Genomic DNA, 21,366 nt, shown 5'->3' on the forward strand with positions numbered 1-21,366 from the left:
CTCCCCACTGTTATTTAACATAGTACTGGAGGTCCTAGCCACGGCAATCAGACAAAACAAAGACATACAAGGAATCCAGATTGGTAAAGAAGAAGTTAAACTGTCACTATTTGCAGATGATATGATACTGTACATAAAAACCTAAAGACTCCACTCCAAAACTACTAGAACTGATAGCGGAATTCAGCAAAGTTGCAGGATACAAATTTAACACACAGAAATCTGTAGCTTTCCTATACACTAACAATGAACCAATAGAAAGAGAAATTAGGAAAACAATTCCATTCACCATTGCATCAAAAAGAATAAAATACCTAGGAATAAACCTAACCAAAGAAGTGAAAGACTTATACTCTGAAAACTACAAGTCACTCTTAAGAGAAATTAAAGGGGACACTAATAAATGGAAACTCATCCCATGCTAATGGCTAGGAAGAATTAATATCGTCAAAATGGCCATCCTGCCCATAGCAATATACAGATTTGATGCAATCCCTCTCAAATTACCAGCAACATTCTTCAATGAATTGGAACAAATAATTCAAAAATTCATATGGAAACACCAAAGACCCCGAATAGCCAAAGCAATCCTGAAAAAGAAGAATAAAGTAGGGGGGATCTCACTCCCCAACTTCAAGCTATACTACAAAGCCATAGTAATCAAGACAATTTGGTACTGGCACAAGAACAGACCCACAGACCAGGGGAACAGATTAGAGACTCCAGAAATTAACCCAAACATATATGGTCAATTAATATTTAATAAAGGAGCCATGAACATACAATGGCAAAATGACAGTCTCTTCAACAGATGGTGCTGGCAAAACTGGACAGCTACATGTAGGAGAATGAAACTGGACCATTGTCTAACCCCATATACAAAGGTAAACTCAAAATGGGTCAAAGACATGAATGTAAGTCATGAAACCATTAAACTCTTGGAAAAAAACATAGGCAAAAACCTCTTAGACATAAACATGAGTGACCTCTTCTTGAACATATCTCCCCGGGCAAGGAAAACAACAGCAAAAATGAACAAGTGGGACTACATTAAGCTGAAAAGCTTCTGTACAGCAAAAGACACCATCAATAGAAGAAAAAGGAACCCTACAGTATGGGAGAATATATTTGAAAATGACAGATCCGATAAAGGCTTGACGTCCAGAATATATAAAGAGCTCACACACCTCAACAAACAAAAAACAACCCAATTAAAAAATGGGCAGAGGAACTGAACAGACAGTTCTCTAAAAAAGAAATACAGATGGCCAAGAGACACATGAAAAGATGCTCCACATCACTAATTATCAGAGAAATGCAAATTAAAACTACAATGATGTATCACCTCACACCAGTAAGGATGGCTGCCATCCAAAAGACAAACAACAACAAATGTTGGCGAGGCTGTGGAGAAAGGGGAACCCTCCTACACTGCTGGTGGGAATGTAAATTAGTTCAACCATTATGGAAAGCAGTATGGAGGTTCATCAAAATGCTCAAAACAGACCTACCATTTGACCCAGGAATTCCACTCCTAGGAATTTACCCTAAGAATGCAGCAATCAAGTTTGAGAAAGACAGATGCACCCCTATGTTTATCGCAGCACTATTTACAATAGCCAAGAATTGGAAGCAACCTAAATGTCCATCAGTAGATGAATGGATAAAGAAGATGTGGTACATATACACAAGGGAATACTACTCAGCCATAAGAAGTGGAAAAATCCAACCATTTGCAGCAACATGGATGGAGCTGGAGAGTATTATGCTCAGTGAAATAAGCCAAGCGGAGAAAGAGAAATACCAAATGATTTCACTCATCTGAGGAGTATAGGAACAAAGGAAAAACTAAAGGAACAAAACAGCAGCGGAATTACAGAACCCAAAAATGGACTAACAGATACCAAAGGGAAAGGAACTGGGGAGGATGGGTGGGCAGGGAGGGATAAGGGGGGGGGAAGAAGAAGGGGGGTATTAAGATTAGCATGCATGGGGGGGAGGGAGAAAGGGGAGGGTGGGCTGCACAACACAGAGAGGACAAGTAGTGACTCTACAACATTTTGCTAAGCTGATGGACAGTAACCGTAATGTGGTTGTTAGGGGGGACCTGATATAGGGGAGAGCATAGTAAACATAGTATTCTTCATGTAAGTGTAGATTAAAAATTAAAAAAAAAAAAAGAAAGAAAGAAAGAAAGAAAAGGGGGATTACTCCTTGATAGGATAAAACTATTGGTAAATCAAAGATCAACGCATGTTTTAAATATCCTTAATGTTGATCACTTAAAGGGTGTCAGATGATCAGCTATGGAGGTACTCTTTTCTGATAATATTCCTTTCTCTCAATAAAAATAAAAAAAAAAAAGCAGTTCCTGTGTGCTGACCTCCAATGAGTTCTGCACAGTGGTATAGAGGGCATGTCAAAGTGTGGGCAAAGGGTCTGTTTGTTTCTATGCAGAAGATCAAGGCCTAGCTTGGCTAGCCAGAAAATGAACTAAGATATGATATGAGGAGGAGCTTCCGGCATCAGCACTCTCTGGAGGACTCGTGCCGGGGGATGATCATCAAAAAGCCTCCACAGGGATCCGGACGATGCTGCGGTTGTGGCTGCATCCAGCCCACCGTCTCCTGGACTTGCCATAGGAATGAGGAGGGAGATGTCTAGGCTGGCATGTGCATACAGTGAGACAACGAATTTGACCGGATCTGTACTGTTGAAACTCAACCAGGAGTTGGGAGGGGTGCAAGTTGTAGCACTCCAAAATCTCATGACTATAGACTATCTACGGTTAAAAGAACATATGGGATGTGAACAGATCCCAGAAATGGGCTGCTTTAATTTGTCTGATTGTTCAAGTACAGTTGGACAATATCCATCATATCATAGATAAATTTTCGCAAATGCCTAGGGTGCCTAAATGGTTTTCTTGGCTTCACTGGAGATGGCTGGTAATTATAGATTTGCTTTGTTTATGTCACCGTATTCCTATTATGTTAATATGCGTGTGCAAATTAGTTAGTAGTTTAAAACCTATACATGCTTAAGGTACTCTACAAGAAGATATGTCAAAGAAATAATCAATCCTCCCATGTTTCCTTCCATATGCTACATCTATAGCTTTTCTTCTTCCTTCCTAATTACAACCCTTAAATAGAATTCGTGCCTCATATCGAATTTACCGAGTATCATAATTCCTCCAGGTGGTAAAGATACCTCGAGACAAGTGCTGGGCATAGAAGCCACAGGGCATAAATCTGAAAAGAAGTAAAAAGCTAACCTTTTCAAACAATATGGCTTCTCTCTCACTTCCCAACTTTACATTTCCCTGTATGGCCCCGGAAGATGGCTGGTTAGCCAGAGACGGGTAAGATTCCTCAAGGGAGGAACAACCTAAGACAGGCACAGTCGCAGGGGGCCATCAGGTGAGAAATTGGGGATCAACAGAGGTGAGGCTCAGAACCTCACCCCCCCTGCTTTGAGAGAAATCTTCTGCATCCGTGGATGTCTTGCTGCCCTTGTCTAGCCTGAATTAATACTTAGTCCATAGGCACACACCTGATCATCTGATCATCTACATTTGCCCTCTTACAGCACTAAACTATGTTTTCTACCTTTACCTTGCATCTACCTACCACTTCAGCATTTTATTAAAAATAAAAATAATAATAATAATACAGGGAGAAATGTGGGATCAACATATAAATCAAGTACAAAAATCAAACGAATATTCATATTTGACCTGATTGTTTATGGGTCATAATGCGTGATCAAAACCGAAAGTTTCTGTGATGAATGCCCTTGTACTGTTCACCATGTAAGAACTTATTCACTATGTAAGAATTCGTTCACCATGTAAGAACTTGTTCGTTGTGCTTCAGAAGATTGGAGACTGACGAGAATTAGGCTTGAGATGGATTAATGATTGTACATTGAGCATTGACCCCCCTATACTGAATTTTATTGTTGTTAAGAACCATTTGATCAATAAATATGAGAGATGCCCTCAAAAATAAATAAATAAATAAATAAATAAAAATCTGAAGAGACTTCACCAAAGAATATAAAATAAGAATAAAAAAAGTTGCTCAACATCATTTCTCATTAGGGAACTACCAGTGAAAAAACAATGAGATAGCCCCTACACCCCTGTTAGAATGTCTAAAATCCAGAGACCATGACAACCACCAACTGCTACTGAGGATGGGGGGCGGGGCAACAGAACTCATTTCTTGTGAAAAAGCAAAATGGTACAAGCCACTTTAGAAGACAAAAGTGTAAAGTTAAACAGTATATCATATGGCCCTGTAATCATATACCTAACTATTTACCCAAGTGAACTGAAAACTTATGTCCACACAAAAAACTGTACATAAAAGTCTATAAATGTTTATAGCAGCTTTATTCATGATCACCAAAAACTGGACACAGCCAAGATGTTTTTCAACACTAAATGGGTAAGCAAAGGTGGTCCATCCAGATGATGGTATATTATTCAGCAGTAAAAACAAATGAGCTACCGAGTTATGAAAAGACAAGGAGGAAGCTTAAATGCATATTGCTAAGTAAAAGAAACCACACTGAAAGGTAACGTGTGGTTCCAATTATATGGCTTTCTGGAAAAGGCAGGACTATAGAGATGGTAAGCAGATTAGTGGCTGCACTAATGACAAAACAGATGAGTGTTGAGCAAGGGGAGAGCGGCTGAGCATCAAAGAGATGTACAGAAGGACTTCTTTGGTATTTAACCGTTCTGTACAGCACTTGGGTGCCGGACACGTAATTATACGCATTTGTAAAAACTCATACACCTTTATGTCACAAAGAGTGAACTTTGTGGGTGCAGGCAAAAACCCTAAACATCAACTAGGTGGGGAGGGGATTGCAGGACGGAATGCGGACCGTGATAAATGAATGTAGCCACATTATCAATGTATGACTTAAGTGCACTGACTGGATGAAGACAGAGACAGGAGCTAAACCAAGTAACTTTGAAAATGGTATTTTGACTGGAAACTCAATGGTAAAGACAAAAGGGGCTAAACATAAACACTGGCCTCTAGTTGGTAAAGCTGTTTCTTACTGGGGATACAGGTTAACAATTCTGACAAGGCTATCCACTCATACCAGAACGGGGCAAGTAAGCAAGGGCTTGATGCACGGTAGGTTCCTCACTGTCAGAGAGGAAAGTTCTAGATAAAGGAAGACAGTTGGAGACAAGCATGAACTTGTGTTGAGGTTAATGCAGATGCTGACGGAGAGACACAGAAACGATTACAAACACATGTGTACACATGGTTTTGTCCACATCCACACACTTCCTACTGCCTGCGTCTGCCCACCAAGTAGTGGACACACTCCACACCCAGCTCTTAGTTTCTAATACCATTCGCTTCCAGTGGGAGAATGACAGACTGAACCGGACAGCCAAGGAAACAGACCCTGCAGGCAACAGTGTTTAGGAAGAAGTGAGTAAGACCAAGAAAGTGGGAGTGTGCCAGGAGGAAAGAACGTGAAGGAGCAGATGGTCAGCAAAGTCAAATGCTACAGACGTCACATGGGACAGAGGACTGTGACCATCAAGAAGTCACTGCAGACCAAACAGCAACTCTGGGGGCCTGGGGGCTAGGCTTGCATACACGAGGGTGTGGGCCACAGAGGAGACAATGAGTTGAAACTTCTCGGCTTCAAATTTTTCAGTCAGTGGAAGTGCTAGGGAATGGAGGCTGATGGGGCTGTGGCAGATAGGACCTGCTGAAGAGAGATTGTCACAGCCACCTACAGACAAAATATGGGGCTCCTATAGGGCCAGTAGAAAGGTTTTCTTGAGGAAAAAAAATTAAGAGATAACATAAATTTAAGAAATACACTCCAAAACTATAGGTGAGTCTATGTGTCTATGACCCAAGGTTGGAAAATGCATTAATTAGGATTGTTTTTATGCTGAAGACCATCATTTATTTAAATGTATTGTTTAATCTTCACTCATGTCATTAGCATGTCTGCATATAGGACAGTGTTTACCAATTTTATCATGTGCTAATCATAACCATGTTTCAGTGTCACACGTGTATTTTTTGCCAGGACCCCCTTTGTCTTCTTTTACTGACACCCATAATGACAGAGGACCTAACTTGAACTAACAATTATTCTTTAATTAGGCTTATATTTGAACCTTTCTTGTAAAGAATTTCCTAACACTTCTTCCTTCCTACAATGTGCACTGTTAATAAGGAGCCCCCAACATGTCATTCAGACTTTCACCCATGCGTGTGTTTGCACTCCGACTGTCCTCACCTCACACCTGGAAATACCACTGGGCTACTTGGCTGGTTTTGCCCTTTAAATGTTCCATGGTCTCCTGACACATGTGAGTTTCACTTAGAGGATTTTAGAACTTTTTACTCAAGGTGTCACTGTCTAGAAAGGTGTCCTGAATGACAGATTTGACTACCATATCCTTTAATCACAAGAGAACTCTGTTCCTCAATGAAAGGCATATGGTTCCTGCAAGAAGGGAGCAAATGCTAGTGCCACAGCCAGGACTGGGGCAGCAGAGCAGGCTTACGAAGGGCACACTCCTAAGCACATTAAGTCACAACCACAACATTTACCATCATAACCGTTTATCACTGCAAAAGGCTCCAAAGCACAACTTACCATCCTATCAGGTCACAGTGAGTTTTGCTCCTTGCTTAAGCACCTTGGCTTAAGGAACATCAAGGGAAATGTGTGGCTTTTCCAAATTGCCTATAAATCCCCAGCCCCCTTGAGCTGCACAGCCCATATCATTCCAAGCAAAACCCAAGTTGCAACAGGGGTGCTGGGAACTACCTCTCATTGCCCAGAAGCTGAGTAGGAAATGGCTCAATCTGGCTACCGTGTAATCATGTTCTTAACGAGAATAAAACCTACCTTTGCCTCTGTCAGGTTTGTATTCATCACCCCCTAATATGTCTTCAAGATCCTTGTCTGAAAAACCTGGAGAAAAAAAAAAGTATATTCAATGCTGAAAGCCATTTTTCAGTGACAGAAAACTTGTGTTAATGTTACCCAACATCCCCAGTAAATGCCACTTAAGAAGATCCTTGATGAATGTGGCAAGCAAATTCTCAAGGGGCCCCCAAGATGCCCTCCTGCAAGTGTGCACCACATGTATGATGCCCCATTACTTTGAGCATGATGGGAGTAGGATGGCTGTCACCCCTGCAATCAGATCAGATTACATGCCACAGATGACAGAAGCTTGCAGATGTAATGAAGATACCCGATCAGTCTGACCTCACATCAGTCAAAAGGAAGATCACCCTGGGTGGGCCTGACTCAATCAGGGATCCCTTTAAAACCGGGTTGAGGCCTTCCTGAGCTCAGACACTAGAACCAACAGAATTAGTCTTGTCTTCTCTCCCCGTCTTTCTTGGTCTGGTCTTGATGAAACAAGTAGCCACTAGTTCTGCAACTGCAAGGAAATGTACTTTGCCAACAACCACATGGGCTGGGAAGAGAACCCAATTTCAGATGAGTCCCCAGACCTGGTGGACACCTTGATGTGCCTGTATGAGGCCCTGAACAGAAAACTCAGCTTAGCTGCTCCTGAACTCCTCACCGGAGGAAACTGAGATAATAAATGGGTGTTGTCTTAACTCACTCAAGTTTGTGATACTTTGTCAGGCAGCAATAGAAAACTAACACAAGGAAACAAAATTAACTATTACAGCTCAACCAGTGAGAACACATCTTTCAATACTGTGTGTGATGAAGTGGGAAGTATGCTTGGAGCACTTCCGCCGCACTCCAGAGTACTAGCATGACTCAGAAAAGCACTTGTGTGACTGCTGTGGCTCTGAGTTCTGTTCGCTGCTTTGTGTCAGGGAAGGCCACTTTTATGGGAAGCAAGGAATGATGGGCAAACTACGGTTATGGCATCTTAAATATTTGGCAGGCTTTTTTTTAATGAATGAAATGAGGCCATCACTTCAAAGAAAAAACACCACTAACGGTATTTGTTGCCAATAAGATTTCAAACAAAACAGGATTTTAAAGATCTATATCCACCACTGTGAACTAAATGGCTTCCCAATACTTAAAGGCCTTTTATAATGAGATGGGTGGTCATTTTAACAAATGTGAATTTTAGGTATTCAGTAATGAAATGTGGCATTATTTGGAAGTTGAAAAGACCTCAGTACACCAGTATTTCCCAAATGACAAATGCATAATGTGAAAATCCACAACTAGGTAAAAGTCCCACTGAAGGTGCAAGAGTCCTGTAGGGTTTAATGGGGTCAGGGCCACTGACATGGGCTCACGCCCCACACTGAACTTGGCCTGTAAGGAACAACCACTGGACAAGTTTGGCTGTCTTATCAAAGAAGAATCCCCACAATGATCTGAACAGTCTCAAAACACATTCCTCCCCTTCCCAGCTGTGTCTCTATAAGAGGTCAAATTTCCCTGGGACACATCAACCATAAAATATCACAACTGAATTCAGGAGCAGATGTGAGTCCAGATCTTCTAAGATTAGACATTATAGAAATTTGTAAAACTGTACAATGGTGCCATTTTTGTCACTGAATTTTCTGTTACCAAACAGTTATTTCTCATACAAATATGCGGTTTATGGTAACACACATGGGCTTATTGTTGTTCATTTTAATACTTGCCCCACCCCAGTTTTGAGTTCAAAGATGATAAATACAGATAGATGTGACCCACAAAAATAAAAGCCCTTAAGGTCCTAAATAATTTTGGGAGTCCTGAAACCAAAAAGTTTGAGAACCACTGTTTTGGGGTTCTCCTGTGCCTTGAAGGGCCCCAAGCTCTGCCAGCCCAGGGTGGCTCTGTGGACTGGCAACAGGATGCAACCCGACCAGGGCGCTACAGTGCTGGCCAGTGCTTTCAACCAGCTCCGACTTACCTCCTCCTCCTCCCGCACTTGGTTTCCTGCGGCCATCATCTCGATCATTTCGATCATCTAAGCCATCAGCCAGGTCAAAGTCACGAACTTCAGTGGACCCCAAAACATTAAAGAGAAAGTCGATTGGTTAAAGTATAGGTAGCTCATTGGGACACTCTCCCAGAGGAAGCTAAAACTCATTGAGCTGAAAGGAGAAATAAATCCACAATCATAGGAACTTCAACACTCCACACTCAGCAACTGAGAGAACTACTAGAATGTAAATCAGCAAGGCTAAGAAGAACTGAATGACACAATCAACACACAGGACGTGACTGGCTTAATAATGGTACACTCCACCCAATCACAGCAGAGTATGTCATTGTTTAAGCACCCATGGAACACTCAGAGATCTCATCCTGGACCAGAAAATAAATCTCCACAAATTTAAAAGTATTTAAATAATATAGAGTGGTTTCTCTGACCATAATGGAATCAAAGTAGAAACAAATGAAACAAAACCAAGAGAGAAGATCTCTAAACATTTTGAAATAAGCCCATCTCAATAAAACAGGTCAAAGAGAAATTTTTTAAATAAACAGAACTAAATTAAAATACAACATAAGAAAACATGTAGGATACAGCTAATGCAATGCTGAGGGGGTAATTTATAGCATGAAATGCTTAATAGAGATGAAGAATGGTCTCAAATAAATAATCCAACTTCCTAACTCAAGATACTAGAAAATGAAGAGCTAGATACTAGAAAAGTAAACCCAAAGCAAGCAGACAGGAGAAAGTAATAAACGTAAGAGCAGAAATCAATGAAATTGAAAATAGGAAAATACAGATCAGTGAAACAGCTTGTTCTTTGAAACAGTCAGTAAAATTGATACCCCTCTAAGCCCAACAAATATAAAAGGAAAAAAGCCAAAATACCAATGTAAGGAATGAAATAGGAGATATCATTACAGATCCTGCAGTTATTAAAAGGATATAGAAAATGCCATGAACAACTTGACACTCACTTGACAACTTAGAAGAAATGGACTGATTTCTCAAAACCCACAAACTATCACAACTCAACCCAATCTCATTAGTTTTGGAAGACTAATATTGTTAAGATGACAATATTACCCAAAGCAATCTACAGATTCAATGCAACCTCTACCAAAATCCTAATGACATATTTTTCAGAAATAGAAAAACATATCCTAAAACTCATATGAAATCTCAAGATACCCCAAACTGCCAAAAACAATCTTGAAAAAGGAGAACAGAGAGGACTCATACTTCCTGATTTTAAAACTTACTACAGAGCTACAGCAATCATAACAGTGTGGTACTGGCATAAGAACAGTCACAGAGACCAATGGAGTAGAACAGAGTGCCCAGAAATACTCTCACATATATGGTCAATGACAAAAAAACCTGGATATCCACATGCCAGAGAATGAAGCTGGACCCTTGCCTTATGCCATATGTTCAAATCAATTCAAAATGCATCGAGACCTAAACACAAGCGCTAAAACTATAAACCTCTCAGGAAAAAAAACATTAGAAAATCATGTTATTGGATTTGGTGATGGTATCTTAGATATGACATCAGAAGCACAGGCAACAAAAGAAATTGGCCTTCATCAAAATTAAAAAGCTTTGTGCAAAGGACTCTATCAAGGGAGTAAAAAGACAACCCACAGAATGAGAGAATTTTCTTGTACACCATATATCCAATAAGAGATTAAAATCCAGCTAGACAAAGGAGTCCTACAACTCAGCAGTCAAAAAACCAAACAACAAGATTTAAAAATGAGCAAAGGACTTGGATATGCCTTCAAAGATGACACACCAATGGTCAGTAACCCCATGAAAACATGCTCAGCATCACCCATCATGAGGGAAGTGCAAACAGAATCCACAGCGACAGGCCACTCTACACTCACTAGAATGGCTATCAAAAGTGAATTGAAAAATTCGTGTTGGAGAGGATGTGGAGAAATTGGAAATCTGGCGCACTGTAAGTGGGGATATAAAATGGTGCAGCTGCTGGAAAACAGTTTGACAGTTCCTCAAAAAGTTAAAACAGAATTCCCCTATGTTTCAGGAAGTCTACTTCAGGTACAGACCCCAAACAATTAAAAGCAGAGACTCAGATACTTACACATCAATGTTCATAGCAGCATTATTCACAACAGCAAAAAGGTAGAAACAACCCAAATGTCCATCAACTTACTAATAATCATAGTACATATACCCAGTGGAATGTTATTCAGCTTTATAAAGGAATGAAATTCTGATCCATGATATGACATGGATGAACTCTGAAAACATTATGGTCAGTGAAATAAGCCAGGCACAAAGGGACAACTATTGTATGACTCCACTTACATGAGGTACCTAGAATGAGCAACTTCTTAGGGACAGAAGGTAGAATGCAGGTTACAAGGGGCTAAAGGTAAAGGAAAGTGGGGAGTTATTAATGGGTACAGAGTTTGTTTGGGATGATGAGAAACTTCTGGAAATGGATAGTGGTGATGGTCACACAACTGTGAATGTACTTAATGCCAATGAATTGTACTTAAAAATGGTTAAAATGGTAAGTTTTGTTATATGTTTACTACAATAAAAAATTCAACATATTTGAAACATACAATCTGAATATTCCTATAACCATTAATGAAACTGAATTTTTAATATAAAATCTCCCAGAAATTCCCAGGTTTTGATGGTGTCATTGGTGAATTCTACCAAATATTTAAACAGGATTTAACATCAGTTTTACACAACTGCTTTCAGAAAAGAGAGGAAGGATATTTCCCAACTCATTTTATGAGGCCAGTATTAACCTGATAACACCAAAAAAGACCATGTAAGAAAAAGCTACAGATGAATTTCTCATGAACCAAAGAAAGAATTCTCAAAAAAAAATTAGCAAACTGAACAGAATATACAAAAAGAATGATATACTGTGAACAAACGGTACTTATTTTAGCTACGCAAGGCTGGATCAACATCTGAAAAACAATGTAATCCACCCTATCAGCAGGTTAAAGAAGAAAAATCATGCAATAGTACTGATGTGGCAATATTTACGAAAAAAATAATTCAGCAAGTTAGGACTAGAGGGGAACTAATGAATGTCACGAAGAGTGCCCAAAAGACACCAGTCACTGTCATCAGACTTCCTGGTAATGTAAGATGGGAGATAGGGCAAGGACGCTGCTCCCACCACTCTCATTTAACACAGCACTGGGAGTTCTAACTGCAACAAGGAAAAGAACGAAAAGGCACACAGACTGGAAAGCAAGAAATAAATCCATCCCTATTTTCAAGTGGCATGATCATCTACATAGAAAATTCCAATAGATCTACAAAAAGAGATCCTAGAATAAGTGAGCTCACCAAGGTCTCCAGCTAAGGATCAAAAATATCAAAATCAACCTTACATAATAGCAATGCACATAAAGAATCTGAAATTAAAATCACATCACCATTTACACTTGTTCCAAAGAAAATATTTAGGTGTATACTTAAAAAAAACCCTGAATGTTGAAAATTACAATATGCTAATGAGAGAAATCAAAGATGACCCAAATAGACATACTGGGTTCATGGACTGGAAAACTCAGAGTTAAAGGCAGCAACTCTCCCCAGTTTCATCTATATGTTTAATACAAGTCCCACGAAAATCCCAGCCAGGTTTCTCGGTAAACTTACTCTAAAATTTGTAGGGGAAGGCACAGGTCCTAAAACAGCTACAACCATCTTGAAAAAGCATAAACGGGGAGGTATCAATGTACCCAGTATTAAGGTTTACCTTACAGTTACAGCAATCAAGACCGTGGCAGAAGGCCAGGCACGTGTGTCCTGAGAACAGAAGAACCCCAAGAGACCTGCCCAAAGATGCTCCAGATATCTGTGACAGAGGTGCAAAACTGACCCAACGGAGGAGGGGCGGTGCTGAGGCAACCGGACACCTGCGCGCAGAACAGTGGGCCTCGACCTGATCCTCACACCGTATACAAAAATTAGCTCAAAATGGATGACTTTTTGTCTACATGTGAAATGTTAAGCATAAAACTTTCAGAAGAAAACAGGAGAAACATCTTTGGGACTGAGGGTTTGGAGAAGAGTTCACAGACTTGACAATCAAACCATGATCCATAAAACAAACAACTGAAAGATTAGTCCTCTTCAAAATGAAAACATTTACTTTTGTGAAAGATCCTGTTAAGATAAAAAGACAAGCTATAAATATTTATTTGCAAGTGTATCAGACTGACAACTTACTCCTCCTTCATCCCAATGGTTTATACAATGAAAGTCTTTCGGAGAAGATATCTTTATAGAGCTAATAACACAGTTCTCTCTTTGAAATGAGGATAGAAAATACCCCCTCTCTACAGGGCCCAAGGCCACTATTTTTCTGCTATCTCACTGTGGTTACTTCTTAAAGAATAGTCGCTTTTTTTGCTTTCTAGATCATTGGCGTTAATCTTCCCTGGACTAGGGAAACTGTCAAGCAGACCAGTATGCACCCCAAGCCAACGCTTATGCTTTTGCTTTGGAGGCACTGACACAATCTGTTGGGGGCAGACTGGCCTGTGGATGCGTGGAGCCTTGGCCAGGGCACACCATCTGACCCTACACCCCCTTCTAAGGGCAGCATGCTGTGAGGGGAAAGGTCCCTGAGGTAAAGCCAGAGCCCCTGGACTCCAGCCTCACTGGGCTGCTGGCTCGCAGCAGAACGCTGGCCAAGTCCCTGCCATCTGCACCATGAGGGGACGATGTGATCTGTAAGGTGTTCCCAGTTCTGAGAGCTAGAGTTCTCCCTTGATATTAAGGAGGGCTTTAATTTTATAAAGGTAATTATGGCCAATATCAACAATAATCCAAGAGTGTTGAATTCAAAGAAATATAAAAGTCAGCCTCAAATCTATTCCCAGAGATGGTTACCCTAAATATTGCCAGGTCTGAATGCCTGTGTGTGTGTATGCACACTCACATACACTTACAGGTGATGGAAGTTGATTCATGCTACAGCATCTGTTCTGGGACTTGCTGTTACCAGAGGTCTACCTTAATCTTTGTAAGGGTTGCTGAGTATGGTTTTGAATTTATGTATTTAACCCTGGGGTTTGACAATATTTGGCTGATAGAAAATAAAGCCGCAAACCCCACTTCAAATGTACCTCTGCACACACGCCTAAGTGTACCTAGAGAGAAAATGCTTTGAAGTAGAACTACTCAAAGGTTCTAACAAACTGCCCTTCCCAAAAGGCTGAACTAATTTACATGACTGTCTACAGAAGTGAAATTGTAAAGATATGGCTGATACAACAGAAGACATATAAAATGACCTTCTTGCTTACCCCAACTCCACAAACACACGTTCACTGCATATTAATACTGATATCATTGATTCAAAAGAAAGCATACTGACGCCACACAAACATAAGCTCATCATCTTGGACAGTAGTCTTCAAAGAGTGTTCCATAGACACCTGGGGGTCCATGAGGTTATAACTATTTTCATAATCATTTTGAGATGTGCTTTGCCCTTTTAATGGGGTTGAAATGTACACTGTGGTGTAAAAAAATTTAGTGTATAAACTTACTGGCCCTTAGCATGAAGAAAGGTAACAGCATCAAACAGTACAAGAAGTCATTAGACTCTTCACTATATAACAGCAGTTGAAAGAGAATGCCAATTTCACTTCATGTCCTAGATGATCACAGTAGGCAGCAATCTAAGATAGTTACTAAGTTTCCTACCCTCTGGTGTAGCACCCCATATAATCTCCATGCCTTGAGTGTGGGAAGGACCCCCACAATCAGGCTCTGATACATGGCAGAGGTGAAGGGATTCTGAAGATATAATTAACATGTCCAATCAGTGTGACTCAATTACTCAAAAGGGAAACTATTCTGGGTGCTTTGGACATAATCAGGCAGCCCTTGAAGAGAGGGCTGTAGACCTTCTCCGAGCTAACATTAAGGTAGTAGACTCTTTTTCTGTTGGTGACCTTAAAGAAGCAAGTGGCCACATATTCCACAGCTGCCCAAAAATGAATTTTACCAACAACCCTGAACCTATGAATGTTGCCTCATATGGGAAACTGGGCATTGCAGGTGTGACTGAGCCAAGGACCCTGTGACAGACAAATGATCCTGGATTATCTAGGCAGACCCACTGGAACTGCAGGGGTACTTATCAGGGAAGGGGACAGGCAGGAGGGTCAGAGGAGAGATGGTGATGGAAGCAAGGCTGAGAGAGAGAAATGTAAAGTTGCAGTGTTCTGGGTTTGAAGACGGAAGAAACTTATTCCAACAGCAAACTACAGATTTGGGTACTAGCAATGGGCACAGCTACAATAAACACCTAAAACTGCTGAAGCAGCTTTGGAATAAAGTAATAGACAAAGGCTGGAAGGATTTTGAGGAGCCTAATAGAAAAAGCCCAAATTGCTGGGACAGGCTGTTAGTAAAAGTCTGGATGTCAACAGCCAGTAAGACAGGGAGGATTCAGAAGGAAGTCCGGAACATGATAGAAAAAACCTGTATCACAGTAGAAGACACCTAATCATCATGAACAGACTGCTGACAAAAACATGGCTATTACAGGCTGTGCCAGTGAGGTCTCCGATGGAATGGAGTGACACGCTGTTGGACACTGGAGGAAAGAAGATCCTTATGATGTAGTGGCAGACAATGTGGCCGAATTGTGTGTCCTGTAGTTATGTAGAAACCAGAACTTGTCAAGAATGTACTTGGATATTTTTAACTGAGGAGATTTGCAAACAAAGTGTTAAGGGTATGGCCTCATTTCTTCTTGCTGCCCATAGTAAAATGCAAGAGAAAACAAAGAGATTGAAGGAAGAGCTCTTACGGAAAATGGAGCCAGCACCTGATGATTTGAGATTTCAACCTCTCCTCATTGCAAAAAGAGCTAAAAAGTAGGAGATTCCTGTCAAGAAAGCATGTTCTCAGGAGAAAGCCAATGGTATAGCTGGAAAACTGTATGTATACAGTGCCTTGGAAGGGTCAAACAGTCAATGGTTTTTGGTTACACAAAAGGCTCTCTGAAGAGATGCAACAGGAGACTCACAGATTCCCTCAGCCATCTTGGCAGAAACCAGGAACACGGGATTACCTAAGAAAGATCCGCGGCAGGGCCTCTTGCTCAATGGAGTGATCTCCACCACCTACATGGGCTTACTGTCCAATACTTTCCCCCACCCAGTTTTGAGTTCAAAGATGGTAAATACAGATAGATGTAACCCACAAAAACAAAAGCTCTTAAGGTCCTAAATAATTTTGGGAGTCCTGAAACCAAAAAGTTTGAGAACCACTGTTTTGGGATTCTCCTGTGCCTTGAAGGGCCCCAAGCTCTGCCAGCCCAGGGTGGCTCTGTGGACTGGCAACAGGATGCAACCCGACCAGGGCGCTACAGTGCTGGCCAGTGCTTTCAACCAGCTCCGACTTACCTCCTCCTCCTCCCGCACTTGGTTTCCTGCGGCCATCATCTCGATCATTTCGATCATCTAAGATGTCAGCCAGGTCAAAGTCACGACCTTCAGTGGACCCCAAAACATAAAAGAGAAAGTCAATTGGTTAAACTACAGGTAGCTCATTGGGACACTCTCCCAGAGGAGGCCCCATAGCGTCTTCCCTTACCACCCTCCTCACCGCGGCCATGTTACCTGCAGGCTTTGCTGGAGCTCTGGTCGTTCCAGGCCTCCTGGTTGTGGTGGTGACATGGTCCCATCTCTCTAAAATGGGGAAACGGGACAGCAAGGGGAGCATGTTAGTTATAATATAGGAGCCACTGCACGGCTCAGGAATGTCACATCGTGAGTAGAGTTACTCTTGTTTTGGTCCTTGAGGCCCCTGTAAGGCCTCTGAGAATCACCTTCTGGAGGACAAAGAGATGTGGAAGGTTTCAGTGAAATACGTTCTGCTCACTTGTAATCAGAGGATAGGCGCTGAGGCAGATGTGGTCTCACATGTGACTTGGTGATTAGTGGAACTGGGGCTTGAGCCCAGATCTGCTGGAGATGACCACATGGTCCAGGGAGTTCTGGAGCTTCAGGCCTTGCTGTCCACCACTACCAACCTGGCACCATCACCACAGATAATACTGTCCGGGGATGGACTGAGGCTATGTTTCCAGTAGAATATGTGAGTGTCTTATAAACTGAAAGTGGGTCAAACACCAACAAAATATTTTACATAAATGTGGTTATTAGTATAAAAGTTAGGTCTGTGGGCTCAACCAGATTCCTTTAAAATTATGGACTTCTTTCACATCAGTTACATGGCATGGTATGCATGAGTTTTACAGTAGTTTTTCTGGAACTTAAAGAATGTGCTGCCAGAGAAGACAAGTAATGACCCTTAGAATCTTACTACACTGATGGACAGTGATTGCACTGGGGCAGGAGAGGGGGAACTCGATAATATGGGTGAAGGTTGAAACCTCAATGTTGCTCATGTGAAACCTTCATAAGATTGTATATCAATAATACCTTAATTTTAAAAAATTAAATTAAAAAAATGAGAAATTTAACAACTTAAAAAAAATGTGCTGTGACTGTGCATGCTCCTGGAAGTAGCAGACAGAAAGGAAATTTAAGTAATGGAAAAACCAGAGCTAAAACAGGTTCAGCTTTATAAACAGGAATCATTCAATAATTATCAACTACTCAGAAGAAAAACCAACAAAAATAGAAATTGGTTGAAATTGAAAGGATGGATAAAAGGTATGCTATGTGAATAGCAACTACAGGCAAGCTGGAGTAGCTATACTACTATCAGATAAAACAGACTAAGACAAAAATTGTCACAAGAATCAAGGAGTGACATTTTACAATACTGAAAGGACAAATCCAGCAAGAAAATACAAAATTTTAAACATATATGCATCTAACAACAGGAACCCCAAAATACATGAAACAAAAAAAAAATGGCAAAACTGAAGGAACAAATAGACAATTTGACAGTCCTAGCTGGAGATTTCAATGCCATCTTTTCAATCATAGAACTGTTACAAAATCAAAAGGGAAATAAGACTCGAACAACACTATAAATCAACTAGACCTACCAGATATTTACAGAACACACCACCCAACAACACAACACACTCTCAAGTGCACATTCAATATTCTCCAGGATAACCCATATACTATGCTACAAACAAATCTCAGTGTAGTTAAAATTAATGTTCTCCAACCACAATGGAATGAAAATAGAAATCATTAACAGAAAGGCATTTGGAAAATTCACAATCATATGTAAATTAAACAACACGCTCATAATAATCAATGAGTCAAAGAAGACATCACAAGGGAAATTATTAAATACTTTCGAGATGAACACAAATGAAAACATGACGTACCAAAACGTACATGTTGCTGTGAAAGCAGTGCTCAGGGAGAAATTCCTAGCTGTAGACACCCACATTAAAAAAAAAATCTCCAATCAGTAGCCTAACCTTTCACATTAAAAAGCTAGATAAAGAAGAGGAAACTAAATCAAGCAGAAGGAAGAAAATTAGGATTATAAAACAAATGAAATAGAGAATATAAAAATAGAAACAACCAACAAAACCAAAACATTGGTTCTTTCAACGACTGACAAACTATTAGTAGAGAGACCAAGACAAAAAGAAGGATGACCCAAATTACTAAATTCAGGAATGAAAGAGAGAACATTATTACCAACTGTACAGAAATAAAAGGATTATTAGGGAGTACTATGAACAATTACATTACAATAACTTAGATAAAGCTTAGATGAAATGGACAAAGCCCTATGAACACACAAACTACCAAAACTGACTCAAGAAAAGAACCAGAAAATCTGACTAGACCTATAACAAGAGAATGAATCAGCAATTTAAAAACTTCTCACAAAGAAAATTCCAGGACCAGAAGGCTTTACTGGTAACTTCTAGCAGATATTAAAAAAAAAAAAAAAAGACACCAGTTCTTCTTAAACTCTCCCAAAAGATAGAAGAAGAGGGAACATTTCCTAACTCATTTCATGACACCAGTAGTATCTTAATACCAAAGCCAGACAAATACACCACAAGACAGCTAGAGATCTATGACCCTTATAAATATAGGGGTCATAGATTCCTCAACAAAATACTAGCAAACTAAATCCAGCAGCATATTCAGATTTTACATCATGACCAAGTAGAATTATTCCAGGAATGCAAGGGTAGTTCAATATATGAAAAATCAAATCACTGTAATATCCAATATTAATAGAATGAAGGGAAATAAAACACACAATCCTCTCAATAGATGCAGAAAAAGCATTTGACAAAAGCTAACACCATTTCATGATAAAACACTGAATTTTTACCTAGAAAGAGAAGGGACTTTCCTCAACCTGATAAAGGGCATCTATGAAAAGTCCACAGTAAACTTCATTCTTAAAGATACTGAAAGCTTTTCTCCTAAGGTCAGCAACAAGATGAGGATGTCTGCTCTCACCACTTCTACTTAATATTGTACTGGAAGTACTAATAGCCAAAGCAATTAGGCAAGAAACAGAAAAAAAAATCATCTAGACTGGGAAGAAATAAGTAAAACTATCTCTAGTTTTCATGATCTTATATGTCAAAAACCCAAAAGAATCCAGACATACCCCCCAAAAATATTAGAGATAATAAGTTCAACAAAGTTGCAGGATAGAAGATCAATACAGAAGAATCACTGCAGTTTTATTTCTATATACTAGCAATGATCAATCTGAAAGAAAAATAAGAAAATGATTCCATTACAATAGTATCAAGAATAAAATTATTAGGAGCAAGTTTAACCAAGGATGTATAGACTTATACACTAGAAGCACAAAACAATGTTGAAAGAAATTAAAGAAGACCTTAATAAATGGAACATCCCATGTTCATAGATTGGAAGACTCAAAGTTGTTAAGAGGGCAAAATTCCCCAAATTAATCTACAGATTCTAAACAATCACTACCAAAATTGTCTTTTTTTCTTTTTTTTTTTTGCCAGAACAGATAAACTGACCCTAAAATTCATATGACTTGCATGGGACCCTAAATAGCCAAATTAATCTTTCAAAAGAAAAAAAATTAGGAGTCACATTCTCAATTTCAAAAGTTACTACAAACCTATAGTAATAAAGTATGACTGACACTGGCATAAGAATACACATTCAGATGAGTGTTATGGAACTGAGAGTCCAGAAAACCCCCATATTTATGGTCTATTGATTTTCAACAGGGTTCCAAGACCATTTCAATGGGGGAATAGATGGTCTTTTTAACAAAAAATGTTGCTGGGATAACTGGATACCCACACGTAAAAGAATGAAGTTTGACCCCTACCTCACACTGTATACAAAAACTACAGCTATTAGGATGTCTGTAATTTCAATAAAGGAAAACAGATTAAAGACATAAACATAAAACTGGAACTGAAAAACTCTTAAGATAACAGAAAAAAATTTCTTGACCTTATAGACTTGGCAGTGATTTCTGGGATGTGATACCAAAAACACAGGCAACAAAAGCAAAGAGACAAGTCAGACTACATCAAACTGAAAAGCTTCTGCACAGCAAAGGACACCATCAACAAAATGAAAAGGCAGCCTATGGGAGAAAATATGCACAGATCATATATCTCATAAGGAATTAATATCAAAACTATGTAAGGAAATTCTATAACCCAACAACAAAACAAATAATCTCATTAAAAATGGGCAAAAGAGTTAGATATTTCTCCAAAGAAGACAGACAAATAGCCAACTGGTATGTGAAAAGGTGCTCAATGTGACTCTTGACCAGGAAAATGCAAATCACAACCACAGTGAGCTCTCACCTCATGTTTGCCAGGACAACTATCATCTAAAACAACAAACAACCACATGATCATCTCCATAGATGCTGAAAAAGCATTTGACACAACTCAACATCCATTCATGATAAAAACTCTTTAACAAAATGGGTATAGAGGGCAAGTACCTCAACATAATAAAGGCCATATATGACAAACCCACAGCCAACATCATACTTAACAGTGAGAAGCTGAAAGCTTTTCCTCTAAGATTGAGAACAAGACAAAGATGCCCACTCTCCCCACTTTTATTCAACATAGTTCTGGAGGTCCTAGCTACGGCAATCAGAAAACACAAAGAAATAAAAGGCATCCAGATTGGAAAGGAAGAAGTCAAACTGTCACTATTTGCAGATGACATGATATTGGACATAAAAAACCCTAAAGAATCCATTCCAAAACTACTAGATCTAATATCTGAATTCAGCAAAGTTGCAGGATACAAAATTAATACACAGAAATCTGTTGCATTCCTATACACTAATGACAAACTAGCAGAAAGAGAAATCAGGAAAACAATTCCATTCACAATTGTATCAAAAAGAATAAAATACATAGGAATAAACCTAACTAAGGAAGTGAAATACCTATATTATGA

General features: G+C 39.7%; 1 protein-coding gene across 5 annotated transcripts in view; it reads right to left on the reverse strand.

The window, feature by feature from the left end:
- Nucleotides 1–21,366, reverse strand: part of CD99L2 (CD99 molecule like 2) — a 98,024-nt gene that overhangs the window by 20,149 nt on the left and 56,509 nt on the right. For all 5 annotated transcript variants that reach the window (XM_037000490.2, XM_037000499.2, XM_037000480.2 and 2 more), the window contains 4 exons: nt 16,600–16,668; nt 16,384–16,470; nt 8,918–9,004; nt 6,913–6,978 (listed from right to left, as the gene is read on the reverse strand). In XM_037000490.2, coding sequence (XP_036856385.1) covers nt 6,913–6,978; nt 8,918–9,004; nt 16,384–16,470; nt 16,600–16,668 — 309 coding nt within the window. The remainder of the gene's footprint in view (nt 1–6,912; nt 6,979–8,917; nt 9,005–16,383; nt 16,471–16,599; nt 16,669–21,366) is intronic.

This window comes from Manis javanica, chromosome X (assembly GCF_040802235.1).
Source record: "Manis javanica isolate MJ-LG chromosome X, MJ_LKY, whole genome shotgun sequence".
NCBI lineage: Eukaryota > Metazoa > Chordata > Mammalia > Pholidota > Manidae > Manis > Manis javanica.